The sequence below is a fragment of the Danio rerio genome, chromosome 11 (assembly GCF_049306965.1).
Source record: "Danio rerio strain Tuebingen ecotype United States chromosome 11, GRCz12tu, whole genome shotgun sequence".
NCBI lineage: Eukaryota > Metazoa > Chordata > Actinopteri > Cypriniformes > Danionidae > Danio > Danio rerio.
This window is the reverse complement of record NC_133186.1, coordinates 1,474,061-1,496,173: the sequence shown is the minus strand read 5'-3', so window position 1 is coordinate 1,496,173 and position 22,113 is coordinate 1,474,061. Positions and strand designations below refer to the sequence as shown.

Genomic DNA, 22,113 nt, shown 5'->3' with positions numbered 1-22,113 from the left:
GGGCACCTAGTATGCTAAAATCACTCTTATTAGGGGTTTAAACACAGCTGTGTTTGAGCAGAGTGTGAATATATCCAGCTTCTAATAGTAAACATGAATTAAATCTATTGTTTATAATCAGACTTGATCAAAGCAGTCTGGAGACACACTTTGATTGACATTCTCCCTTTGTACGTGTCATCAGAGAGGGAAAGCCCCGCCCACTAGTGCCCATCTCTCCCTCATTAGCATAAACAGCAGCTGACTCTGACAAGATGCCGACTTGACCAGCACTGAGAACGCCAGCGCTTTTTTCACATTTGTTACTATGCTGATGCATAGGCATTTATAGCTCCGCCCTCTTTTAAAAAGAGCACAGTCTCATTTGAATTTAAAGTGACAGTCACCAAAACACCGTAATTAGGATAAAAGACACAGAGAATCTCCTAAAATACACATCTCTTCTTTTATATGGCTGTATTCCACTTACAGTCTAGTTATTTACACCATGACACTCCTAGTTATTAATATTAATGAGCGCATTTAAAGTTCATGCATAAGAGATGAGCTCTTTAACTGGGTCAGTCTGTGTTCACTGAAGAAGCGCTAAATATTCCTCTGTCAAAACACAACCCTGATCTTCTCATCAAATATCACAGTTTTCAGGCTCCTGGAGCTTCATCTTGAGGAATTTTAGGCTGATGCAACAGGACGGCACAACGATAAACGCTTTATCTTGTAGAAATAATTGAGATTTAGGTGCAGAACAAGGTGCTTGTTTAACATATTAGAAAGAAAACAGATTTCCCAATGTAAAAGTGTACACTCAAATATATTGAGTATATTTAAATACACTGATCATCTTTTCAAGTACTGGTTTTAATGGTTTACAAGGAAAGAAATGTGAATAATGACATATGACCTAGGTATTACAACACTGAGGTGGTTTATGAGGACGTGGCCTTGTGTCCTCGTAATTTAAAATGCTGTAAAATCATAATTAAAAATTCTAATTTTTATAAAACTTTCCCATTCGGGTTGGGTTTAGGAATAGATCGTATAATAATTGTTTTTGACTGTATAAAATACATTACATCCAGGGCCGGCGCGTCCATATAGGCGACATAGGTGGCGTCCGCAACACCTCCTTTACCACCCGCGTCCTCAGTTATGTCCGCGACACCTCCCTTACCACCCGCTTCCTCAGTTATATTTGCACATAGGCGACAGAATAGAGAGGGCGGCGTCAGAGACACCTCCATCAGCACCCGCGTGTCCTCAGTTATATCCGCACATGGGGCTATGGAAGGTCGTTGGGGCCAAAACGTCTGCAACAACGGGTTAACACGCAATTTACGCGTAATTTGCGCGTGAACACGTAAATTGCGTGTTAACACGTTATTATGTGTTAACGCATAAATTACGTGTTAACGCGTAAATTGTGTGTTAACGCGTTGTTGCAGACGTTTTGGCCCCAACGGCCTTCCATATAGGGCGGCAGAATAGAGGACCGCGACACCTCACTTCATTTTCATAACCGGTCACTTTAATTTTCACATTGGGGTTGAGGGCGGCGTGATCGTCCTCTGCCTAGAGCGGCAGTTCAGCTTGCTCTGGCCCTGATTACATCTATGGATAGTCTCATAAATTCTCATATTTTATTGCTGCTTGTTCAAACTGCTCATTTAGTCTGAGCTATTTAAAGAAACAATCACAATTCTTGCTATTTTTTGCACAACTTAATTATTTTATGTTCAATCCACTCAAATTAGTAAAAATAATTAAGATAAATGAAACACTTCGTGTTTGAACAACATGAATTATTGTGTGGAAGCCTGCATTTTTTACAGTACATGTTATAGAAATGCTATCACAGTATGTATACTTCAGCTACAAGCACCTTAAAGTGTCAATGCACACTTCGTTTATGAGTAAATAATGTTCAAATTTCCAAATAATGTACATTTATGTCTAAATTAGTGGTTCAGGATCACAAATGATAAAACAAGTAAAATAATGTCCTCTATAATGTGTTTTACTATCAATATTTCAGTATCCTGAACTCTAAATAAATACAAAATACATAAATAATCGTCTTTTAAGTTGTTATAACATGATTCTGGTTGTAACCATGCCTGATTTTATTTTTAGGATACAACTCCTTTTCACTTGAGCACCATATAAAAGTAAAAAGCAGTTTATATATCACTGTATTTATTTATTTAATGGTATTACAGGTAGACTTAAGCCACAAGTACCTTAAACTATTAATATATGCTTGCTTTATGGGTAAAAAATGTTCTGATTTTAAAAAAAAATTACATAAGGTTGGTTTTGTGGTCACAAATGTCAAAATAGCAGTAAATAATATTCTAAATAATGTTTTTTATCGTCATTAGTTCAGTATCCTGAACTCCTATTAAATCATACTAATAATACCTATTTTATATAATACATAATACATAAAATAAGCATCTTTTAAGTTGTCATAAAATGATTCTGTTGGTAAATATGGCTATGCTTTAGGATATAACTCCTGTTCGCTTTATAAAAGGGAAAAGAAGTTTATATCACTGTATTTATTTATTTAATGATATTATGGTTATAGACTTCAGCCACAAGTACCTTAAATTATTAATATTATTTTTAATAGGTGAATAATATTTGAATTTTCACATATATTACTTGTAAGACTGGTTTTGTGGTAAATAATATTAAATAATGTTTTTTTTTTTTGCCATCATTAGTTCAGTATCATGAACTCTACATATTAAAACACATAAATAATCATCTTTTAAGTTGGCTTAAAATGATTCGGGTTGTAAATATGCCTGATTTTTTCTTCAGGCTATAATTCATTTTTCGCTTTAGCACCATATAAAAGTGAAAAGGAGTTTATATATCACTGTGTTTATTTATTTAATATTATTATGGTTGTAGACTTTAGCCACAAGTATCTTTAAGTAATAATATATACTTTCTTTATGGGTAAATAATGTTTAATTTTCAACAATTTACATGTTTCTTAAATAAATACAAATGTCATGTCCTCACTTTCCCCAGTTCATCTCCTCCTCCAGATCCCGAGCGCCATCTGCTGTCTGCTCGCAGAACTGCTTAGCCTAAAATATGCTTTCTTTAAAAACAACCCCCAGGTAATGCTTTTAAACGGTCACACGATTAAATAAAATAAAAAATTAGAGCAGTCGTAATAAATTAGGGCCTTAATTTTTTATATAAAAGCGAGAAACAGAATATGTTGGTTTATTAAGTTACTGCAGAAGGACTTTTAATTTGTAGTAACCGAGTTAGAGTTGTGCTGTTACAAAACGGCCTCATCTAAGGTCTGTTTTCTTAAATAATCAAAGATCTTCACTGCCTGATTGATATATGATGTAAAGTGGGTCTCGGGGTGTACAAGAAGTACTGCATTAAATGACATTGTTATGTCTTTAAAAGAGTCTGCGCTCGCCTGCTGATCCTGACGGCGTGTGACCCGATTTTCATCTTGTTTTACACTTGAATTAATGCTTAAGTGTATTTAATGATTTATATTTTAATTACATTACAACAATGATGCTGTGGGAGAGACGCTGGGTAGCACTGGTTCGAGCCCTGGCTGGGTCAGTTCGGGTGCTCCGGTTTCCCCCACAGTCCAAGCACATGCACTACAGGACAGGTGAACTGATGAACTAAACTGGCCGTAGTGTATGAATGAAGGTGTATGGATGTTTCCCAGTAATGGGTTGCAGCTGGAAGGGCATACGCTGTGTAAAACATATGCTAGATAAGTTGGCGGTTCATTCCGCTGTGGACAACAACTGTCCAAAAGTGTGGCAAAGGTGAAGCTGTAAATATAGTCACTTTGTGTTTGGTTTGGGACGATGGATATTTTAAGAGCTGAGCTCAGATCATGCGCTCATACAGCTGGACTGGGTCAGAAGTGCATTATTGGGCTTCCTCAGATGCCTTCAGATCTCTGTCGGAGAAAGGTCTAGAAGAGCACACAAGACACGTCCAATAAACACTGACCGTCACTAACATGTGAATAAACAAACTTTAAGAGGCCAAATAACTTTTTTAAACATGTTTTTACTATAGTAAAACCAGTAAATATGACTATAGTATAAATATGCCTGAAGTAACCACTGTTTTACTATAGTAATATTGTAGTAATACTATGATAACTGTAGGAACCATGACTTTTTTAAAGGACATGAGTTAGAAAACATAAAAAACATATTATATATATATATATATATATATATATATATATATATATATATATATATATATATATATATATATATATACATATATATGTATATATATATTAATAATCAAGAGTTCACACTCAGCTGATGATTGATTATAAAGCGTGTTTGGCATGCTGTCCCAGGAGAGAGCCCTGAGCTCAGAAGATCCTCGAGCCCAGGGCTCCCTCCTGTTTGCAGGGGGAGAGGGGAGTTTGAGCTCAGGTAGATCTTGAGAACTCCCCTGCTGTTTATGGCTAATGACAAATAAGGGCTTGCTATGTACAGAAATACTGCTGACTAATCTATGGGGCCAATTTTGGTTTAGTCAAATCACCTATGTCGCATGTGTTTTGGATAGTGAGGGGTCGTCGTCCCCGCGGCCGGCTCCTCCTCCTCCGGGGCCTCCGCTCTGCCGACGCAACGCTGCAAGCTAAGAGGACAAACTGGTTGCATCGGGAAAGCCCTCCACTCGGAGGCGAGCCGTTGGCCGGCGAGCGCGAAAAGGAGGAGCGGAGCAGCGCCACACCGCCCCGCAGCGTTCGCTCGAAAAAAACTAAATGCGTCCTTACGTACCTCCGGCCACGTAAATCACGGTCTCCAGAAACGTCCGCGAGGCTACGTTTCCAGAATGAGCTTGGGTTGGCTATAGGTGAATTGACGAACTAAATTGGCCCTAGTGTATGAGTTTGAGTGTGTATGGGTGTTTCCCAGTACTGGGTTGCGGCTGAAAGGGCGTCCACTGCATAAAACATTCTGGAATAGTTGGCAGTTCATTCTGCTGTGGCGACCCCTGATAAATAAGAGACTAAGCTGAAGGAAAATGAATGAATGAATGAATCTCCCCCAAACCTGTAATTCACACCCTGATTACGCCTATGGAGAGCCCTCAAAACCACCATATGTATGTGTGTGTGTGAAAACTTTAGTGTACACTCAAATGAAATGCACTAGGCTGTCTTCGCACTCTCTAGGGACGGTCAGCTTGTAAGTCTGGCAGGTCAGTTTATAATTACACCCATCATTGTTGTCCCAGAACTCAGATCCTGGCACCCGAAAGCAGATGGCGAACTGCAGCACGGCGCCCGGCTGCATGATGAACGGAGGCACGGGCAGGAGAAAACGAAAAACGTCGGACTCCAGATCCCCCCTGCGGACGCTGCACACCCAGCCGGCCCTACAGTCCGCACTGCTCCTCCAGTCGGTGAAGGAGTAGCGCACGATGACCTCCTTCTGGAAGCACAAATTCAGCACTTGTGCCGTTCCAGTGATGCCCAGCTCCGAGCAAAACACCTGCTCCAGACACACTCTCTGCCGGCACAAACGTCTGCTGAACGCAGATACATCGGTGGTCATGTTATCAGGGAAGGAGGGCTGGAAGTAAGGCAAGGAGAGCTCCAGGTTTTTCTTGGAGGCCAGTTCTGAGCTGGCCAGCAGGCGTGTGATGACGTGAACCGGCACCAGTGGATCTTCACTGGATTTGAAGAACTTGACATCTTCCAGCTGCAGGCCGAGAGAGTCCACGAAGCGGACCTGGACGTTCCTGCAGGTCTGCCGGTCGCTGGAGGACGAGAGGGATTTGGCTCTTCTCCTCATGATGGGTTTGGGCTCGGGTTCGCAGGACAGTCGGCGGCGGATCACAGCATCCTGTGGAGGAGGAACGGATCCTGCTTTAGGGCTGGGTGGTCGTATGGCCACTGGGGGGCGCTGGGGAGGAGGTTTGGGGTTGTAAATATTGCGCAGATGGAAGGTTTTGTTTGGTTTTGACAGCTCGCCAAATGCACTTGTGAACTGTAAGGCAGGTCCTGAGACGTACGGGTGGGACTCCATTCTCAGTGGGGTTTCTACACAGCAAAAGAGTTAATCATGATGAATCTTTGGCCAACATTAATATATTTAATTATTTATTTGTTTATACAACAGTTCTGTCTGGTTCTTGACTCTGACTGGCTTATTGACCTTATTCTAAAATGCGGAAGTGCGCCTGTTTTCGCGATTGTCTTAGAACTTCCGTTTCAGTCGCCTATGGGAGAAATGACAAAGAAATAATAAACGGCAAAAAACGGTCAAACTACTTGCTCTACAAACAAATGTTTGCATGACTATACAGACCAAGTAGAATAATATAACAAGGAAATATCAGTTTGCAACATCAAACAACGAAACAAGCAGTTTTTAATGTCTAAAAATGAATGGAAGAGAATGAGACCGGAAGTCTCGAGCCAAAAAGATTCAAATGCCAGCGCCCGCTCATCGGCGAAGAATTAGGTCAATAGCCATGCGGTGTTCTGCCAGTAACAGCTTTCGTCTGGCTTCTTAACCCTTCACCCTTGTGTATTACTCCGCCCACATACAGCGACAAGCTGAGGACACTCTACAGTTTGACAAATATTGCTGCTGTTGGACAACATAATGTACTTTTAAGACAAGGAATGTTGTTGTTTAGATTACAACTATGCAGTTTATTTATAAGGATAGTGCCTATTTTTAAATATTTATAATTTTTAATTTCGGATTTAGCGCATCGACCAGATCAGATCTGAGCATACCAAAGAAAGTGATCGTTGGCGTTCTGCCACAAGATGGCGACAAACACGGAATAAACCACCTAAATAATTATTTAAATCAAGTCCTTAGCAATGCTCAACTCATTACTAATTAAATATTAAGTTTAATACATTTGCATTGAGAAATATACTAAATGTCTTAAGGAACACAATCCTTAATTAATATCCTAATGACTTTTGCCAAACAATAACCCGTACACACCTTTATGTTAACTACTCAGTACTCTTGAGATATAATCACAAAGTAAATAATAAATAAAGTGTCACCTAATATTGTTGTTGTTTTGAGAAGTTAAAAATAAATATTAAAAGTAGCATCTTGTTTAATTTTTTTTTCTATGGATATATTATACTACAATTTACTGTAGGAAAAACTAAAGTATACTATAGTATTTATTAACGGTTCTTATTAATAAACAGTAATATACAAAGTACGATAGTATGGTTTAAAAACACTACTACAATAGTATTTTACATGTGGGAACGTAATATGTTATGAATAACATGTTATAAATGCATAAAGTATAGGGTTGACTACTGTACTGTACATTTGGCAGCAGATTGCCTTACCTTGGGGAAGACAGTGGTAATTTGCACCTGACTTTACGAAGAACTCTCCGCGTGACGTGCCGTTAAAACGAATACATATGCACACAAATCCTAATGTTAAAGTAGACAAGAGCTCTTCTTTCCCCGGAGAGATTGTAATAAAATACGCGGAGATCGAGCGCGTTTGACATTTAACCGGTGGTCCCGCTGGGAGGTGAAGCCAAACAAGCACACACCGACGATTATTATTAGACCACCGTGCATCAAATAAGACATTCTCCAGTCTGATAATCACATATAAACACTTCAGTTTCCAAATTTGCACCGCGGACGCGTCTTATTTGCACCGTCAATAATGTTCACACGCTTGTGTAGCCTATGGAATTCTGTTTGGGGTCCAGGGTTGCCAGGTATTCACGACAAAATGTAGCCCAATAGCATACAAATTAATATTAAAGTCAGTATTATTATTATATTACTATTTCAATTCATAATTATTTATGTAAGACATTTAAAACAACTATTGTTGACCACAGCGCTTTAAAAGAGTAAAACAATAAACACAATCGAAAACAACTAACACTATTGAAAAACTCTCCTTGGAGTGAACGACAAATCATACAGGTGTGTCTTAAGCATTGATTTATATGACTTCATATATCAGTAAAATAAATTCCTTTAGTGAATATTAAATAAATATAAATAAACAACCTGCGGATATCTGAAGTAGCCCAATTCCGTAGGAAAAATGCGGACTTGGCAACACAAATAGGGTCCCACACATGTATGTTTACAGTATCTCTGAGGCTGCCGACTACTACATTTCCCATATAACAATGCGCCCACAGCTGGAATGCACGCCTACGTGAAAATCCTCATTTAAATAACAGGTATCAGACAATTAAGCCTAAGTAAAGCCCATCGATCTGCACCTGAACGCCTGCTTTGAGCGATGCGTCTGATTACAGACAGACTGATCCGGTTGCTGAATTATTTACGGTAGATCAGTTCTGATGCTCGGTGGATTATTACAGGGATCAGCGACAGACAGAGACAGAATCGAGGGAGAAACCATCAAATGAGCAGGAAGGATGGATAAACGCTCAGCTGGAAAGAGAAAACATCAGTTGTAGGAGATCCAGGCTGATTTGGGGAATATGGGAACGGTCCTGCAGGAGAGCACTGTATATAACAGTCTGAATCTCAACCACAGCCAATATAAAGCAGCGAGACATGCAGCAGCAAGGTAAGACAAGAGTAACCGTGCATTCAAATCATAGTTTACTCACTGGATTTACATTTACTATGATTTATCTGAACAATAAAGTGTATTACTATATGTATTATAGTACTATTCACAACTATAAATGCTCCAGCATACTGTAATATTAACCATCTGCATGCTTTAGCTTTACTACAGTAAATTGGGATGTATTGTAGTATATCATACCCTTATATGAACAATATATTTAAGTAAATACTACAGTGTTTTTGAACCATACTGTGGTAGTATACTATATGTATTATAGTACTATTCACAACCCTAAATGCTCCAGCATGTAGTATTAGCTGAACTTTAATAAATACTTTAGTATGCTTTAGTTTTACTACAGTAAACTGTAATGTATTGTATTATATTATACCCTCATATGAACAATTCATAATAATTTAAAGTAAATACTACAGTGTTTTTGAACCATATATTATAGTAAAGTATAGTATACTGTATTTATTACAGTAATCCCAACCATAAATGCTTCGGTACACTGTAGTATTAACGAAACCTAAATAAATACTGTAGTATGCTTTAATTTTACTACAGTAAACTGATGTATTGAATTATATTATACTCTCCCATATGAACAAACTATTGTGATTTAAAGTAAATACTATAGTGTTTTTGAAGCATACTGTATGTACTATAGTATTCACTACCGTAAATGCTCTAGCATACTGTAGTATTAATGAAACTGTAATAAATACTGTAGTATGCTTTATTTTTACTGCAGTAAACTTTGATGTATTTATACCTTCTCATATGAACAAACTATTGTGATTTAAAATAAATACTATAGTGTTTATGAACCATACTGTAGTAAAGTGTATTATGTATTATAGTATACACAATCATACATGCTACAGTATATTGTAGAATTAACTTAACTGTAATAAATACTGTAGTATGCTTTAGTTTTACTACAGGAATCTGTGGCGTATTATTATTATTATACAAACTATAGTAATTTAAAGTAAATAGTCTACTATAGTGTTTTTGAACCATCATGTAGTAAAGTGTATTATACTGTATGTATTACTCACCCTAAATTCTCCAGCATACTGTAGTATGTACTATATAAACTGTAATAAATACTGTAGTATGCTTTAGTTTATATTAAACCCTCCCATATTACCAAACTATAGTCATTTATAGTAAATACTACAATGTTTTTAAACCATACTATGGTAAATTACTGAATATTAATTTGTTGTGTACTAATTCTATAGTTGCTATGGTTACACAGCAACTTTAATAATATAAACAAATGGCCCAATACTGTAGTTTTCTTAAACTATATGGTATATTATACTACATTACACCAGTTTACTGTAGTAAAACCAGATCATTTTTACAGTTTAACAGGTTACTATACTACAAAGAGAAGTCGTATAGTGGTTCAAGAACACTACTTTGCACAGTATTTAGTATTAGTTACTATAGTGTTTTTATTTGTGCAAGTTTATTAACCATATTACTGCTGCTTCATATATACATGATGCTAATCAACTTCTGTTTTTATTAAAAGCAAGAAAACCTCAAAGGCACCTGTGCTTCCAACACCGAACACCAGCCCTTCATCTGAACCTGTGAGTAGCTACTCAACAGTGAGGGTTATATTATATTCATAATATATATTGGTTATATTAATTAATTATATACATTTATAGTATATAGAGAGTTGAAGTCAGAATTATTCGCCCCCCTTTGAATGTCTTTTTCTTTTTTAAATATTTCCCAAATAATCTTAAACGGATTCCGGAAATGTTCACAGTATGTCTGATAATATTTTTTCTTCTAGAGAAAGTCTTATTTGTTTTATTTCAGCTAGTATAAAAGCAGTTTTTAATTTTTTAAACACCATTTTAAGGTCAATATTATTAGTCCCTTTAAGCTATATTTTTTTCGATAGTCTACAGAACAAACCATCGTTATACAATAACTTGCCTAATTACCCTAACCTGCCTAATTTACCTAAGTACCCTAGTGCTTATGTCACTTTAAGCTGTATAGAAGTGTCTTGAAGAATATCTAGTCTATTATTATTTACTGTCATCATGACAAAGATAAAATAAATCAATTATTAGAAATGAGTTATTAAAACTATTATTATTAGAAATGAGAAATCTGCTCTCCGTGAACAGAAATTGGAGGAAAAAATTAACAGGGGGCTAATAATTCAGGGGGGCTAATAATTCTGACTTCAACCGTATATCAAAATAATAATTATATAATGCAATTACAGCTATTTAATAAAGTACATCATATGGTAAAAAATATTAGCCCTCTTGTGAAATCATAATAATAAAAAATTTAATAAAAAATAAATTATTAACCTTTTTTTTCAAATGTTTATCAGAGCAAGGACATTTTCAGTTTTTCCTGCATTCTGTTACTTCAAATTATTTTGCAATAAATATAAAAAAAACAAAAACAATTAAATAAAGAAATAATATTGGAATGGAGCAATTCTGGGAAATCTCTGTAGACTGATGACCTTTCATGCTGTTCAGCCTTATGAACTTAAAATGTGAGCAAAGTCATCACTTTAGACATTACGCTATAGAGAATCATTCAAACACTAGCTCTACAGTGGCGTTGGTGAATTAGCAACAGATTCTGCTGTTCTGACGTCAGCTGCAGATGTGAATGAATGGCGGAAGAAAGTAGTTCCTCATAAAAAAGGGGTTTAGACTCTCCGTGTTTGATTTTCTTTTTTATGAACATGATTTTGCTGTCAAACCTTTGTATAAACACAATATCACACTCATAGCGGTGCAATGTGGCTGTATATCATCACCAAGGCAAGCCTCCCACCAGTGCCAATATAAAGCCACATCGCACTGCTACTCGTGTGATATTGCTTATACATATTGCCGTGGTTAATGCAGAGTAAGTGCTGTTGTCTGTGTGTCTCCAGGTCTGCCAGCAGAGGTTAAGACGAATAAGACCAGACACAATGCTGATTATGGCCAATCCCACACACAGGTTAGAAAAGGCTCTAGCACAAATCATAGTACTTGAGATTATAGTGAATAAACTCAATTTGACCGTGTTCCTGCGATGCATATGTGATCAGGGTTAATATTAGTTAAATAAAACCAAAAACATTTTGTCACTTGAAAATAAAAGAAATATCATATTTTAAAGAGGTTATATTAGGTCCCTATACAAGACCCTACATCCATATCATATATTGTTATTTAGAGCATTATAAACACTGGATGATGGATAATAAAGCCCAGAGTGTCTTCTTTCCAATGATACATAAACTGTGAATGTAGACCAAATCATTCAGCAACTGCAAATGTTTTAGCTTTGGGAAGATTTTTTTTGGAGGAAGTGCCTCTGACGGCTAGGGAGAGAAGGACATCGACATAGCCTCAGAAAACTTTTTACAGAAATCTCATTTTGCATGCAATCATCATCAAATTTAAAATATAAACTCATGAAATACTTGGCTTTCAAGTCATATTTTTTCTAGGACATTACATTAATGTTTTCCTGTGTTTTTATATGAAAAACAAATATTGAACAGTATACATTTTTTTTACCTTATGACTTCATAATGTGTAACTTTTTATATTTTTTAACATACAACTTCTCCTTTTACCACAGTAAAGCTCAAAGTGTCTTCTTTCCAATGATATATGAATTGTGTTTGTAGCTTACTGTAGTGTGGAACTGTTACTATTTAAAGTTAGGTAGGTGTACATCCCCAAAATTGAGTGCTGGCTAACAGGTTAAAGCTTTTCTACTACCTCTTTAAAACCTTTTCCTTTGCTTCCTCAAGGCAACAAAGCTCAGTGAAGCTCAGATCTCATGCAGCTTCCAAAAATGGACATAAAGACAATAGGAAAAACCCCGGTGCTGTGAAAGAGAGCGAAGGCAAGGCTAATAGTGTGAAGTCTGACACTGTAAATGCTGAGAGAGAAGAGCCGTCCGACTGCAGAACCGAGGAGGAGAGTTGTTCATCTCGGAGTAAAGCTGGAGGAGACGACAGCGCCAGCGACATCTCCGACTCTGAGCGATACTCTGTGCTGCCTGCTAAGGTAATTAGACTTGAGCTCTTTTACATAATTATTAAACATTTATTTTACTAATTAAAGAAGAAATCTAAACTAAGCATATTGATGTTGTTAGCTCACATTGCTAGTTTTGTGCTGAACAATTCATCCGTGCAGGTCATTAAGAAAAAAAACAATAGTTTGCTCTTGGAATCTTTAATAGAAATCAGCGAATGCACTTCCGGATTTCAGTTAAATTCCCAGATTAGGTCTGTCTGAGGTATTGGGCGTGGCTAACATACTTAACCACGCCCCTCCAGCTGTCAGTCAACAAACAGAAATGGTGAGGAGGAGGAGTCTGTTAGTCTGTAATAACTCTCCCCAAACCCTTTTCCCCATCTTCCTGAATGAAACGCCTACTCTACTACAGCCAATCAGCCCACAGTAGAAAAAACAAGCCACGCCCACTGTTTTCTCATTTATTAATTAATTATTCATTAATTATTAATGAATAATCATTTAATTAATTAATTATTCTTTAATTAATTAACAGTTAATCTCTGCAGCACAATACAAAAAAATACAAAAACCAACGGTCGCAACTTTCGGTGTATGTGGACTTAAATTTTCTGTTGTAATTTGTTTCTGTAATAGTTTTATTAGTTTTATTTTAAAACTCTCCTCTCCTGCTGTGCATGAACTAAGCTGTTAAGTGGTTAGCATATTTGGCGGCTTGGCTAATTTAGCTTCAATTTTGATTGAAATCCAGCTAAAACCAGCTTGACCAGCCTGGTTTAAACTGGACATAGCTGGTTTTGGCTGGGCTCCCAGTCTGGCTAGGCTGGTCAAGCTGGTTTTAGCTGGTCATCTCCCAGCCTGACCAGCTAAGACCAGGCTGGAAATGGCTAGAAACGAGCCTGGAAATGGCCAAAACCCCTCTAAAACCAGCCTGGCTGACCAGCCAAAACCAGCCAACCAGCCTAGGCTGGTTTAAGCTGATTTTTTCAGTAGGGAAAAAGGCCAAAAATAAATCTTCAAATTAAACCTATAAATATCACAGAAACTGTTCATTAACAGATATACTGTATTTTACAGTGCACATGAAGTTTCACAGCAGACAACATGAAGGAATTGTTTGTAACCCAGCATTTTTAACCGTGTCCTTGATACCTCCTCAGATTTCTCCTCCTGACCTCGACCTGCGTGCAGAAGTCATAGACGGCCCGGACCCCCTTCACTCCTTCAAACCCACAAACCGAGTTCAGAGAAGCAGCTTTCCAGATTTCCTCCCGCCTCCGTTTAACTCCTGGAGCCTCACGCAGCTGGCGGTGTATCTGAACACCGACGGCAAGACCATTCCTCGACCCAAACCCGTCGGCCAGCTGGAGAGATACCTAGACCGGCTTTTGCAGATGGAGTGGCACCAGATCCAAACCCTCCAAGAAGACTCCAGCAAATCTGCACCGAAACATCGCCACCCGACGCCTCACTCCAGTCTCAGCGCTCCTAAATGCATCCTCCAATGCCAGCGTGCGTTTCCACTGGGTTTGCTGTCATCTATGACTTCACTTCATCTCTCCTGCACACACTGCCACAACCACTACTCTAATGGATCATACCGTCAGCACACTCGCTTGCATACGGAGAAGAGATCTTCAGGCGTTCCTCAGAGGAGCAGCAGCGAGAGCAGGACTCGATCTGAGCCTCGACACCGCGAACACAGACTCAGCGATCCTCTAAGCGAGAGCAGACATCTGAGACGCATGCAGGCGGCGGGAAACATCCGCAATCCCGTCTCCACATGCAGTCCTGAGCCGCTTTCTGATGCTGGGGAGGTGAAGAAGCGGAGGCCAGGGCGGAGGAGTCAGTCCTCTGTGGGTGCTAGAGAGTTTGGGTCTAGAGTTCGAGGACGCAGTGAACAGAGGAAAACACAAGAGGACTGTGTGTTATCCAGTGCTGGAGCTTCAGATGCTCTACGGGGCTCAAAAGAGTCTAGTCGACTCAACAGGAAGCAGAAGCGTGTTGAATTCCTCACACAATGACTTCAGTAGTATGGTGCATTAGATTCATTCATTCATTTTCCATCGCATTAGTGGCTTATTTATCAAAGGTCACCACAGTGGAATGAACCGCCAACTACTCCAGCATATGTTTTACGCAGTGGATGCCCTTCCAGCTGCAACCCAATATTGGGAAACACCCATACACACTCATTCACACACACACTCAAACACTACAGCCAGTTTAGTTGATCAGTTTCCCTATAGCGCATGTGTCTGGACTGTAGGAGAACATGCAAACTCCACACAGAAACGCCAACTGACCCAGCAGGGACCTGCATAAAACATATGCTGGAATAGTTGGTGGTTCATTCCACTGTGGCGACCTCTGAAATAGAGATTAAAGGCTGATTTATACTTCTGCGTCAAGCGCATGCAGATGGTCCAGCACATTTGCGTGGTCGCATAGCCCTCGCCGTGTCTCAAAATATGTAACTACACGTCGCAATGATGCGTAGCTCAAGCTCTGTGATTGGTCGACTTTGAATCGGTAACAAGTGTGGGCAGTGCTGAGAACCGCGAGCCAGATGTAGCGAGTGCTTACAAGTGTGGAGTCCCATGAAAGAGCTCCAGATGGACACTGTTGTTTTGTGTTTAAGTTATGATTTGAAGTTGTAGCACGTCCGCCGGTTCCCAACTCTGAATGAGCGAGTTTGAGCCACTTGTAGCATTCAGAAAAAACAGACACAGAGGAACATAAAAACCTACTGCCAGCTAGTGGTTTGAAGGTGTTATTGCAGAGCAACACAAACAGCATGCAGAACAATAAATGCAAGACTACGCACAAGGCAGATGCCGTGGGTATAAATCTACCTTAAGCTGAAGGAAAATGAATGGATGAATGAATGCATACTCGGTGGGAATGAGCCATTAGGCAGCTGAACATGATAATTCAGTTTAATTGAGATTTAATAGGCCGTTCACACAAACAACATCACTATAAAGATGCAGTACATGTTTACCTCTATAAAGGTGCACTGCAGCATTCGGGTTATTTCAGCTTGTTTGTGTAGTTCTGCTGCTGCAATAATTGACTGTCAGTGTTTTAAGAGCTGATCAAACAAATCTGTGTGTGTATGACATTGTTACATGTTAGACAGCACTAATGTTTAACCTGTGTTCATTTTTGACAATATATCTTCTGAATTATCCTTATAAAGCTACAGTTCTTATTGTGAATTTGCTGCAACCCTATGGTGCTCTTCAGTAGCTGTCAACATGTATTTCATCAGAATGGTGCAAATTTTGCTAAACGTTTTGGTACTTGCAATGTAAACACACACTCACTTTAAACGTACTTATTCAGCAATAATCTGCCTATAGCGACTTCTTTAAAAAACACACACACTAAGTCTTTGCTTCAAAACATTCCAGACTAATTTATGACTATAATGATTACAAGTTGGACATTTGATAGCAAATGTTTCCCCAATGTATATTCCCTAAAATAAAACCGGTTATTTTGACCACTATTCGAGCAGCAGCAGAATGATTCATTAAATATTGTAAATTGCACTTTTTCCATCAAATGCCATGACGTTGTTCCTTCAGAGTTTATTGTATGAATGTAAGCATCTTTAGCTCTTCTTGACGTAAAGATTTGTTTGTCATGTTGATCGATTATTATTATTTTCATATGGAAGTTATAATTTAGTAAAATTATTCAACCCGGGCTCATTATGGATATGTACCCATGTATATATTTCTTGAGAGTATGAAAAATGTCCCAGGAGGTACGTTATTTTGCAGTTTTTGTTTTCGTGCATCCACCAGAGGCCGCTGTGTACACTTTTTGAGATCTCAAATTTCTCTTGCAAGAGCCATTTGCGCCTGTTGTTCTCACATGAATCCACTGAGGCTGCTGTGTACGCTTTTTCAGATCTCAAATTTCTCTTGCGAGTGCCATTCAGGCCTGCTGTTCTCATGTAAATCCACCAGAGGCTGCTGTCAACTGACTGACTGACCAATCCCCCCACCCTCCACCTTTTCTAAGCCTAACCAATAGTGTTTTAAAAAGCACCAATTGACCCGCCCACTCACTTCCCCAAACCCAACCGATAGTGTTTTTAAAAGCACAGATTGATTTTTACCACGTTTTCAGATCTTACCACATTCTCACCCTGTTATTTACTCGTTTTTATTTAATTTTTAACCTGCTTTCTGGAAACATTCTTCGCCAGACTGGAACACTGTCATCATAGTCAACTCCTCTCTGCGTCTCAAGTCCGCAAACATATGTGGCGAGCTACTGGGCATACTGGTGACAGTGGAAAAGCTGTCCACATGGAGGTAGGCGGTCAGCTGGTAGCGCAAAAAGAAACAGAAACAGTCTGCGGCATTATACCTACCTGTAGCGTTCATTTTAAAGATGAAATGCAGCCATACGTAGCTCTGGCTACATATTTCGCGCTCTCCAGAAATGTATACAGGGGTATGTTTTCACAATGAGCCTCTTGCATGCATTTTGAGCATTCTTTTGTCATTATTTAAGCAACTTGTTCTTACTGTTTAAAATAGCAATGCTGTATTTCTATACTCATTTGTCTGAAGCCTCTTTCATCAACAAAGTGTGACTGAGAACTTTCATGTTCAGTTTCGTTCACAATTGTACAATACTTTTTATTTAAATGTGAATTCAGGTATGATCTAACATATCTGATAGGTTTCACTGTAAGGATTAGTTAACCACTCAACAAATTAATAGTTTACAGTAGAGCTGCATGATACAGCAGGACTTTTAATTTGAAAGCGCTTCCAGTGTGCTGTTATTAAATCGCCGCATTTAAGTCATGTTTTCTTTAAAAATCAGTGATCTTTACTGCCTGATTGATATACGATATAAAGTGGGTCTCATGATGTACAAGAATCGCTGCATTAAATAACAAATTTTCCAGCGCTATGTCTTTAATATATGAACGTTTATTATTCTTCAGTATTTTTAATGGAGTTTCTTCACTCGCCTGCGGATCTTGACGGCTTTTCATCTCGTTTTACACTCGAAAAACTTAATGAATGCTTAAGTCTATTTAGCAGATTATCCATTAATTCCATTGTTTAAAAAAGAAAGGAAAAAGAGACGTTCATGTTAATAAAAGTTTTTTTTGTTTACATATTGGCTGAGCATCCGGTGAGTGGACTCTTATCTCTCACAATGCCCTGCTCTCTCTCTCTCTCTCTCTCTCTTCCGGTTGTCCTGCGCTTCGTGTGGCAGGTATGGAGATGATCTCCGGATTTTTATGAAATCCGCATTAATCCTCAAAAATCATAAAGTGTTATTAAAGTATAAGTTCAGATTTATGTAGAGCATCGCTTCAGCTGCTTGTAAAGTTCCGTATTGAGTCCGAACGATTATGATTGAGTGATTAAATCGGTTTATTTACAGGCGCTGTTAGCATTGCGCTAATATACCGCTTACATTTATTTTGGGCAGAAAATGAATCGATATTCTGAATTAGGCTGCTGTTTTATGAGCAAATACTGCTGAAAACAGTGATGTGTTGGCTTTTGTAGCTATATGGTAATATATTATGTCAGATTAAAGTCCAACGTTTCATATACCCTCACAAATTAAATAGTTTACTGCAATACTTCTCCATAATCTGCCATTTTACATGCAAACATAAGGATGCAGACAGAAACTTTAATAACTGCTAGCCGTAAACAATTTAAATTCAGCGTTTCATAAATAGTTTTTTTTTTTGCACATATTTAATTATGACTTATGTTATATTTCTGCTTTCGTGATCAAACATTCGCCCTGAAGATTTAAATAAATCCCATATTTAAGCATGCAAGTTACTTTAGAACGTAAAACAAATCTTAATATGTATATAAACTCTTGATTGAAATGAATTTACAAAAAAAGCACTGTATTGTGATGTATATAGTTATCAGCATGTGTATTGCAGTATAAAATTGGTCTCATCAGGTAAAGTTGCTTTTATATTTGCACATTCGTTCATTTAGTAGTCTATATTGTTTACTTTGAATATTCGATCCGAATTAGCACGCAAGTATGACTTCTAAACGACATTAACACTATATAATTCACTGCGAACAATGTCGTATTTTGATAGTCATTTGCTGCTAATATGATTTCCCTATGTACAATTTGCAAAGAACACTTTTCTGAAATTATATTATTAAGGAGAATGTCTGAATATCCAAATATACAACCAACTTTGCATCTATAATGTGTCTTAATGCAGAGCCATTCATGTGTGTGATTTATTAATAGTGTGTTTACAGGCAGCTCTTGTACTGAATGTGTGTATTTTGCTGTTTTTCAGCAGACGGTGATTAGAAATGGCCAAGTCCAAGAACCACACCACGCACAACCAGTGTAAGTATATTGAGGGGAAGCTGGTTTTACATTCGTGTGTTTGTTCATGTCTGAACAGTGACCGCTTTTGACACGCTCTCTATTATGTTTATAACGCCAATTTGAAGATTTGGTCATGTAAAAACAACTAGGGATGCATGATATATCGGAGGCCATATCGTTATCGGCCGATAAATGCTATTTTTAAGATTATCGCTATCGATCCGATGTCTAAATTAAAACAACTTCAAAACAACATTAGCTCTATTAACTGACTGAACAATGCACTTTGATAATCATCGGCTGCTAATATGATTTTGGCTTTTAGAATTTGCACTTTTCTGAAATTATATTAAGTAGGAAGTCCAAATGTGCGAATATAAAACCGATCCCGATAGTAAGTGTCCATCGCAGAGTCTGTGTGGCGAGTGTTTACTGACTCTGTTTGTGTTTGCAGCTCGTAAGTGGCACAGAAATGGCATCAAGAAGCCCAGATCTCAGAGATACGAGTCTCTCAAAGGGGTAAGAGACATTTACACACACACACACACACACACACACACACACTCTCTCTTTTTCTGTGTCTGCAGTAGGGCTGCACTATATATTGAAAAATTCGTTATCACCATGTAACATCATATTGCAGGGAAGTGCAAGAAATGAAGTTAAAGGTCTTGTGAAGTGCTTTCACACCTACACTTTTGTTTTGGAATCTGTCTCGTTTGCCCAGTTAGCGCGGTTTGTTTGGCTTATGTGAATCCACCAATCGCTCTCGGATCCGTGCCAAATCAATCGCTCCGAGATCGCCTGAATGAGGTGGTCTCGGCTCGATTGAAACTAACTCTAGAGTGGATCGATTGCAGTGAGAAAGCGATATGATCCGAGCGCTGTTACATCAGTGTTTTATGGATATGTAATAGGCATACGGCTATATGAAGAGAGAGTTAGGAGTAGGGCGGGAAGTTTCGCGAGTCTCAGGGCCACTATGCCATCCGTACCGTGCCCAGGCCCGTTTCCCGGATTGTTTGAGAAGTGTGAGTGCGCTGAATCGGGCTCAAGCACGGTTCACTTGGCCGGCCCTGGCCCGGTTGGAAGAGGTGTGCCTGAGTGCCGTTCACTTGGGCTTTGGCGCGGTACGCGCGTGTGTGTGTGTGTGTGTGTGTGTGAGTGCAAAATGTGCCAAAGCCCGAAAATGAAAGCGAGACGTGGATTTTAAGGGGCTGTTTCATATTGATTTATTAATCATTCTTACTGTTTAGTGAACGCAAACTGCCGTAGTTTATTAAAGACGCAAACCCCTCACTGCTTGACAGCTGCACCTTCAGCAGACCTCCTCATTCCTGCAGCACGAGGGCTTTATGATTGTTTATGAGCGCCAAAAGTGGCGGATCTGTTCGGCGAAATATCTGACTGCGTGTCCCGCATCCCTAAGGACTGTTTGGCGAAATATTTGACTGCATGTCACTGCATAACAAACGACTGACACGATATAACTAGAGAAATCTCCACTGTGCTGCTGAGTGAGAGAGCGCTTCTCGCTTAACAGCGCAGCAGCGATGACGTAAGCATGCAGAGGTTTGTGGTGTGAGCGCGGGCCTTCGGGGGAGATGGGAGGGGGGACAAGCGTGCTTTGGCCTGGTTCGAGGCAACTGTACCTAGTGTGAGTACGGCCTCAGGATGCCCGCAAACGAGTGATGATCTCCCGGTAATCTTGCGTCTCCCTCCTGGTCCTTCAATAGGCTACGTCGCGCACCCTTCTCACCTGGAAGTCATTAAATTTGAGGTTGACCAGGCTGTATAAGCTCTGTGCATGAAGTTTTTGCATGGTTTAAACCCTGGGTAATGTTAGATTTTAATGCATGTTGTTCTCTAACAGGTGGATCCCAAATTCCTGAGGAACATGCGCTTTGCCAAGAAACACAACAAGAAGGGCGCCAAGACCATCGCAAGGAAAGAGGCGTCCAAATAAAGAGGAAAGACCTGCGGAGTCTCCAGTGTACAGATGATGATGATAATTTCTACACAATAAAGCCGTGATTTAAGAACGAGTCTGTGTCTGAGCTCTCTCTGTTCACTGTAAACATGAGTGTAAAGTTTGAGCTCACTGAGACTCTATGAGGGGAAACTGAATGAAGCCATGCAGGATTTACATTTATACACTTTAATAAATGATGAAAACTTTGACGCTTTAAGATCCTCCTAATATTCAGCTTTTATTAATTGCGGCTGTTTTCAGAGGAATTCTTATATTGTGAAGATGGTAGTGTTTGGGTCATTTTGAACCCTTTAATATGAAGAACATTTAAAAAGGTGTGTAAAACGCAGGAAACTTTAATCATATTTGTGCCTTTTTGAACTCGGCGCCACAATTTAAATAATATTTGTATAAATATAATATAATAATCATAATACTGATGACAGAACTCTTTACTTTAATGATTTACATAACTTTACTGTAGATATAAGGTCAAAATATTAGTGAAAATATTCCCCGTCATCATTCCCAGTAAGAGAGATTTGTTAAAATGAGTTGTAGAAAAGTGCTGGGCAAAGATTAATCGCTATCCAAAATAAAATTGATTTAACAATATATATATATATGTGTGTATATGTGATAAATGCGTAAAACCAAAACTATAGTACTGTATTATATGTAAGAATGTTTTAAAAAGATGTGCCAAATGTCGGACACTGATAATTGTGTAAATAATATGCAGAAATCGTAATGCTATTGACACCACAGCTGCAGGTATATTTTACACATTTTAAAAACATTTTGTAGTTGGAAAAATAATAATTGCAATAAATAATGTAATTATTAATTAACCACTTGGTACAATGACTTATTTTGTTTTACAGAAACGCAATGCAGACTACCTAACTAAAATAGTTTTAACAAGTATGTTTGTAGTTTATATATATATATATATATATATATATATATATATATATATACGTACAGTTGAAGTCATAATTATTAGCCCACCTTTGAATGTCTTTATTAAACATAATTTAGAAAATATTTAAGGAAATGTTCACAGCATGTCTGAAAATATTTTTTCTTCTGGAGAAAGTCTTAATTGTTTTATTTTGGCTAGAAT

The 22,113-nt window shown here is 38.3% G+C and overlaps 3 protein-coding genes across 4 annotated transcripts; 2 read left to right on the top strand and 1 right to left on the bottom strand.

Annotated features, from left to right (window-relative positions):
- Window positions 1–4,319: 4,319 nt before the first annotated feature.
- Window positions 4,320–7,759, bottom strand: ppp1r3db (protein phosphatase 1, regulatory subunit 3Db). Its single transcript, NM_001386654.1, is given in 2 exon segments — window positions 4,320–6,076; window positions 7,370–7,759. A coding segment is annotated over 1 exon segment (894 nt). The 5' UTR covers window positions 6,063–6,076; window positions 7,370–7,759; the 3' UTR covers window positions 4,320–5,168.
- Window positions 7,760–8,205: 446 nt separating this feature from the next.
- fam217bb (family with sequence similarity 217 member Bb) lies at window positions 8,206–17,588 on the top strand. Its single transcript, XM_005172766.6, has 5 exons — window positions 8,206–8,594; window positions 10,153–10,213; window positions 11,545–11,612; window positions 12,418–12,676; window positions 13,810–17,588. Exons 1-5 carry the CDS (start codon window positions 8,506–8,508, stop codon window positions 14,671–14,673), a joined length of 1,341 nt encoding a protein of 446 aa, XP_005172823.2. The 5' UTR covers window positions 8,206–8,505; the 3' UTR covers window positions 14,674–17,588.
- Window positions 17,589–17,826: 238 nt separating this feature from the next.
- Window positions 17,827–21,060, top strand: rpl29 (ribosomal protein L29). Of its 2 annotated transcripts, none has more exon segments than NM_001003434.2 (4): window positions 17,827–17,902; window positions 18,984–19,033; window positions 19,470–19,534; window positions 20,889–21,060. In NM_001003434.2, coding segments are annotated over 3 exon segments (195 nt in total). In that variant the 5' UTR covers window positions 17,827–17,902; window positions 18,984–18,996; the 3' UTR covers window positions 20,982–21,060.
- Window positions 21,061–22,113: the final 1,053 nt, after the last annotated feature.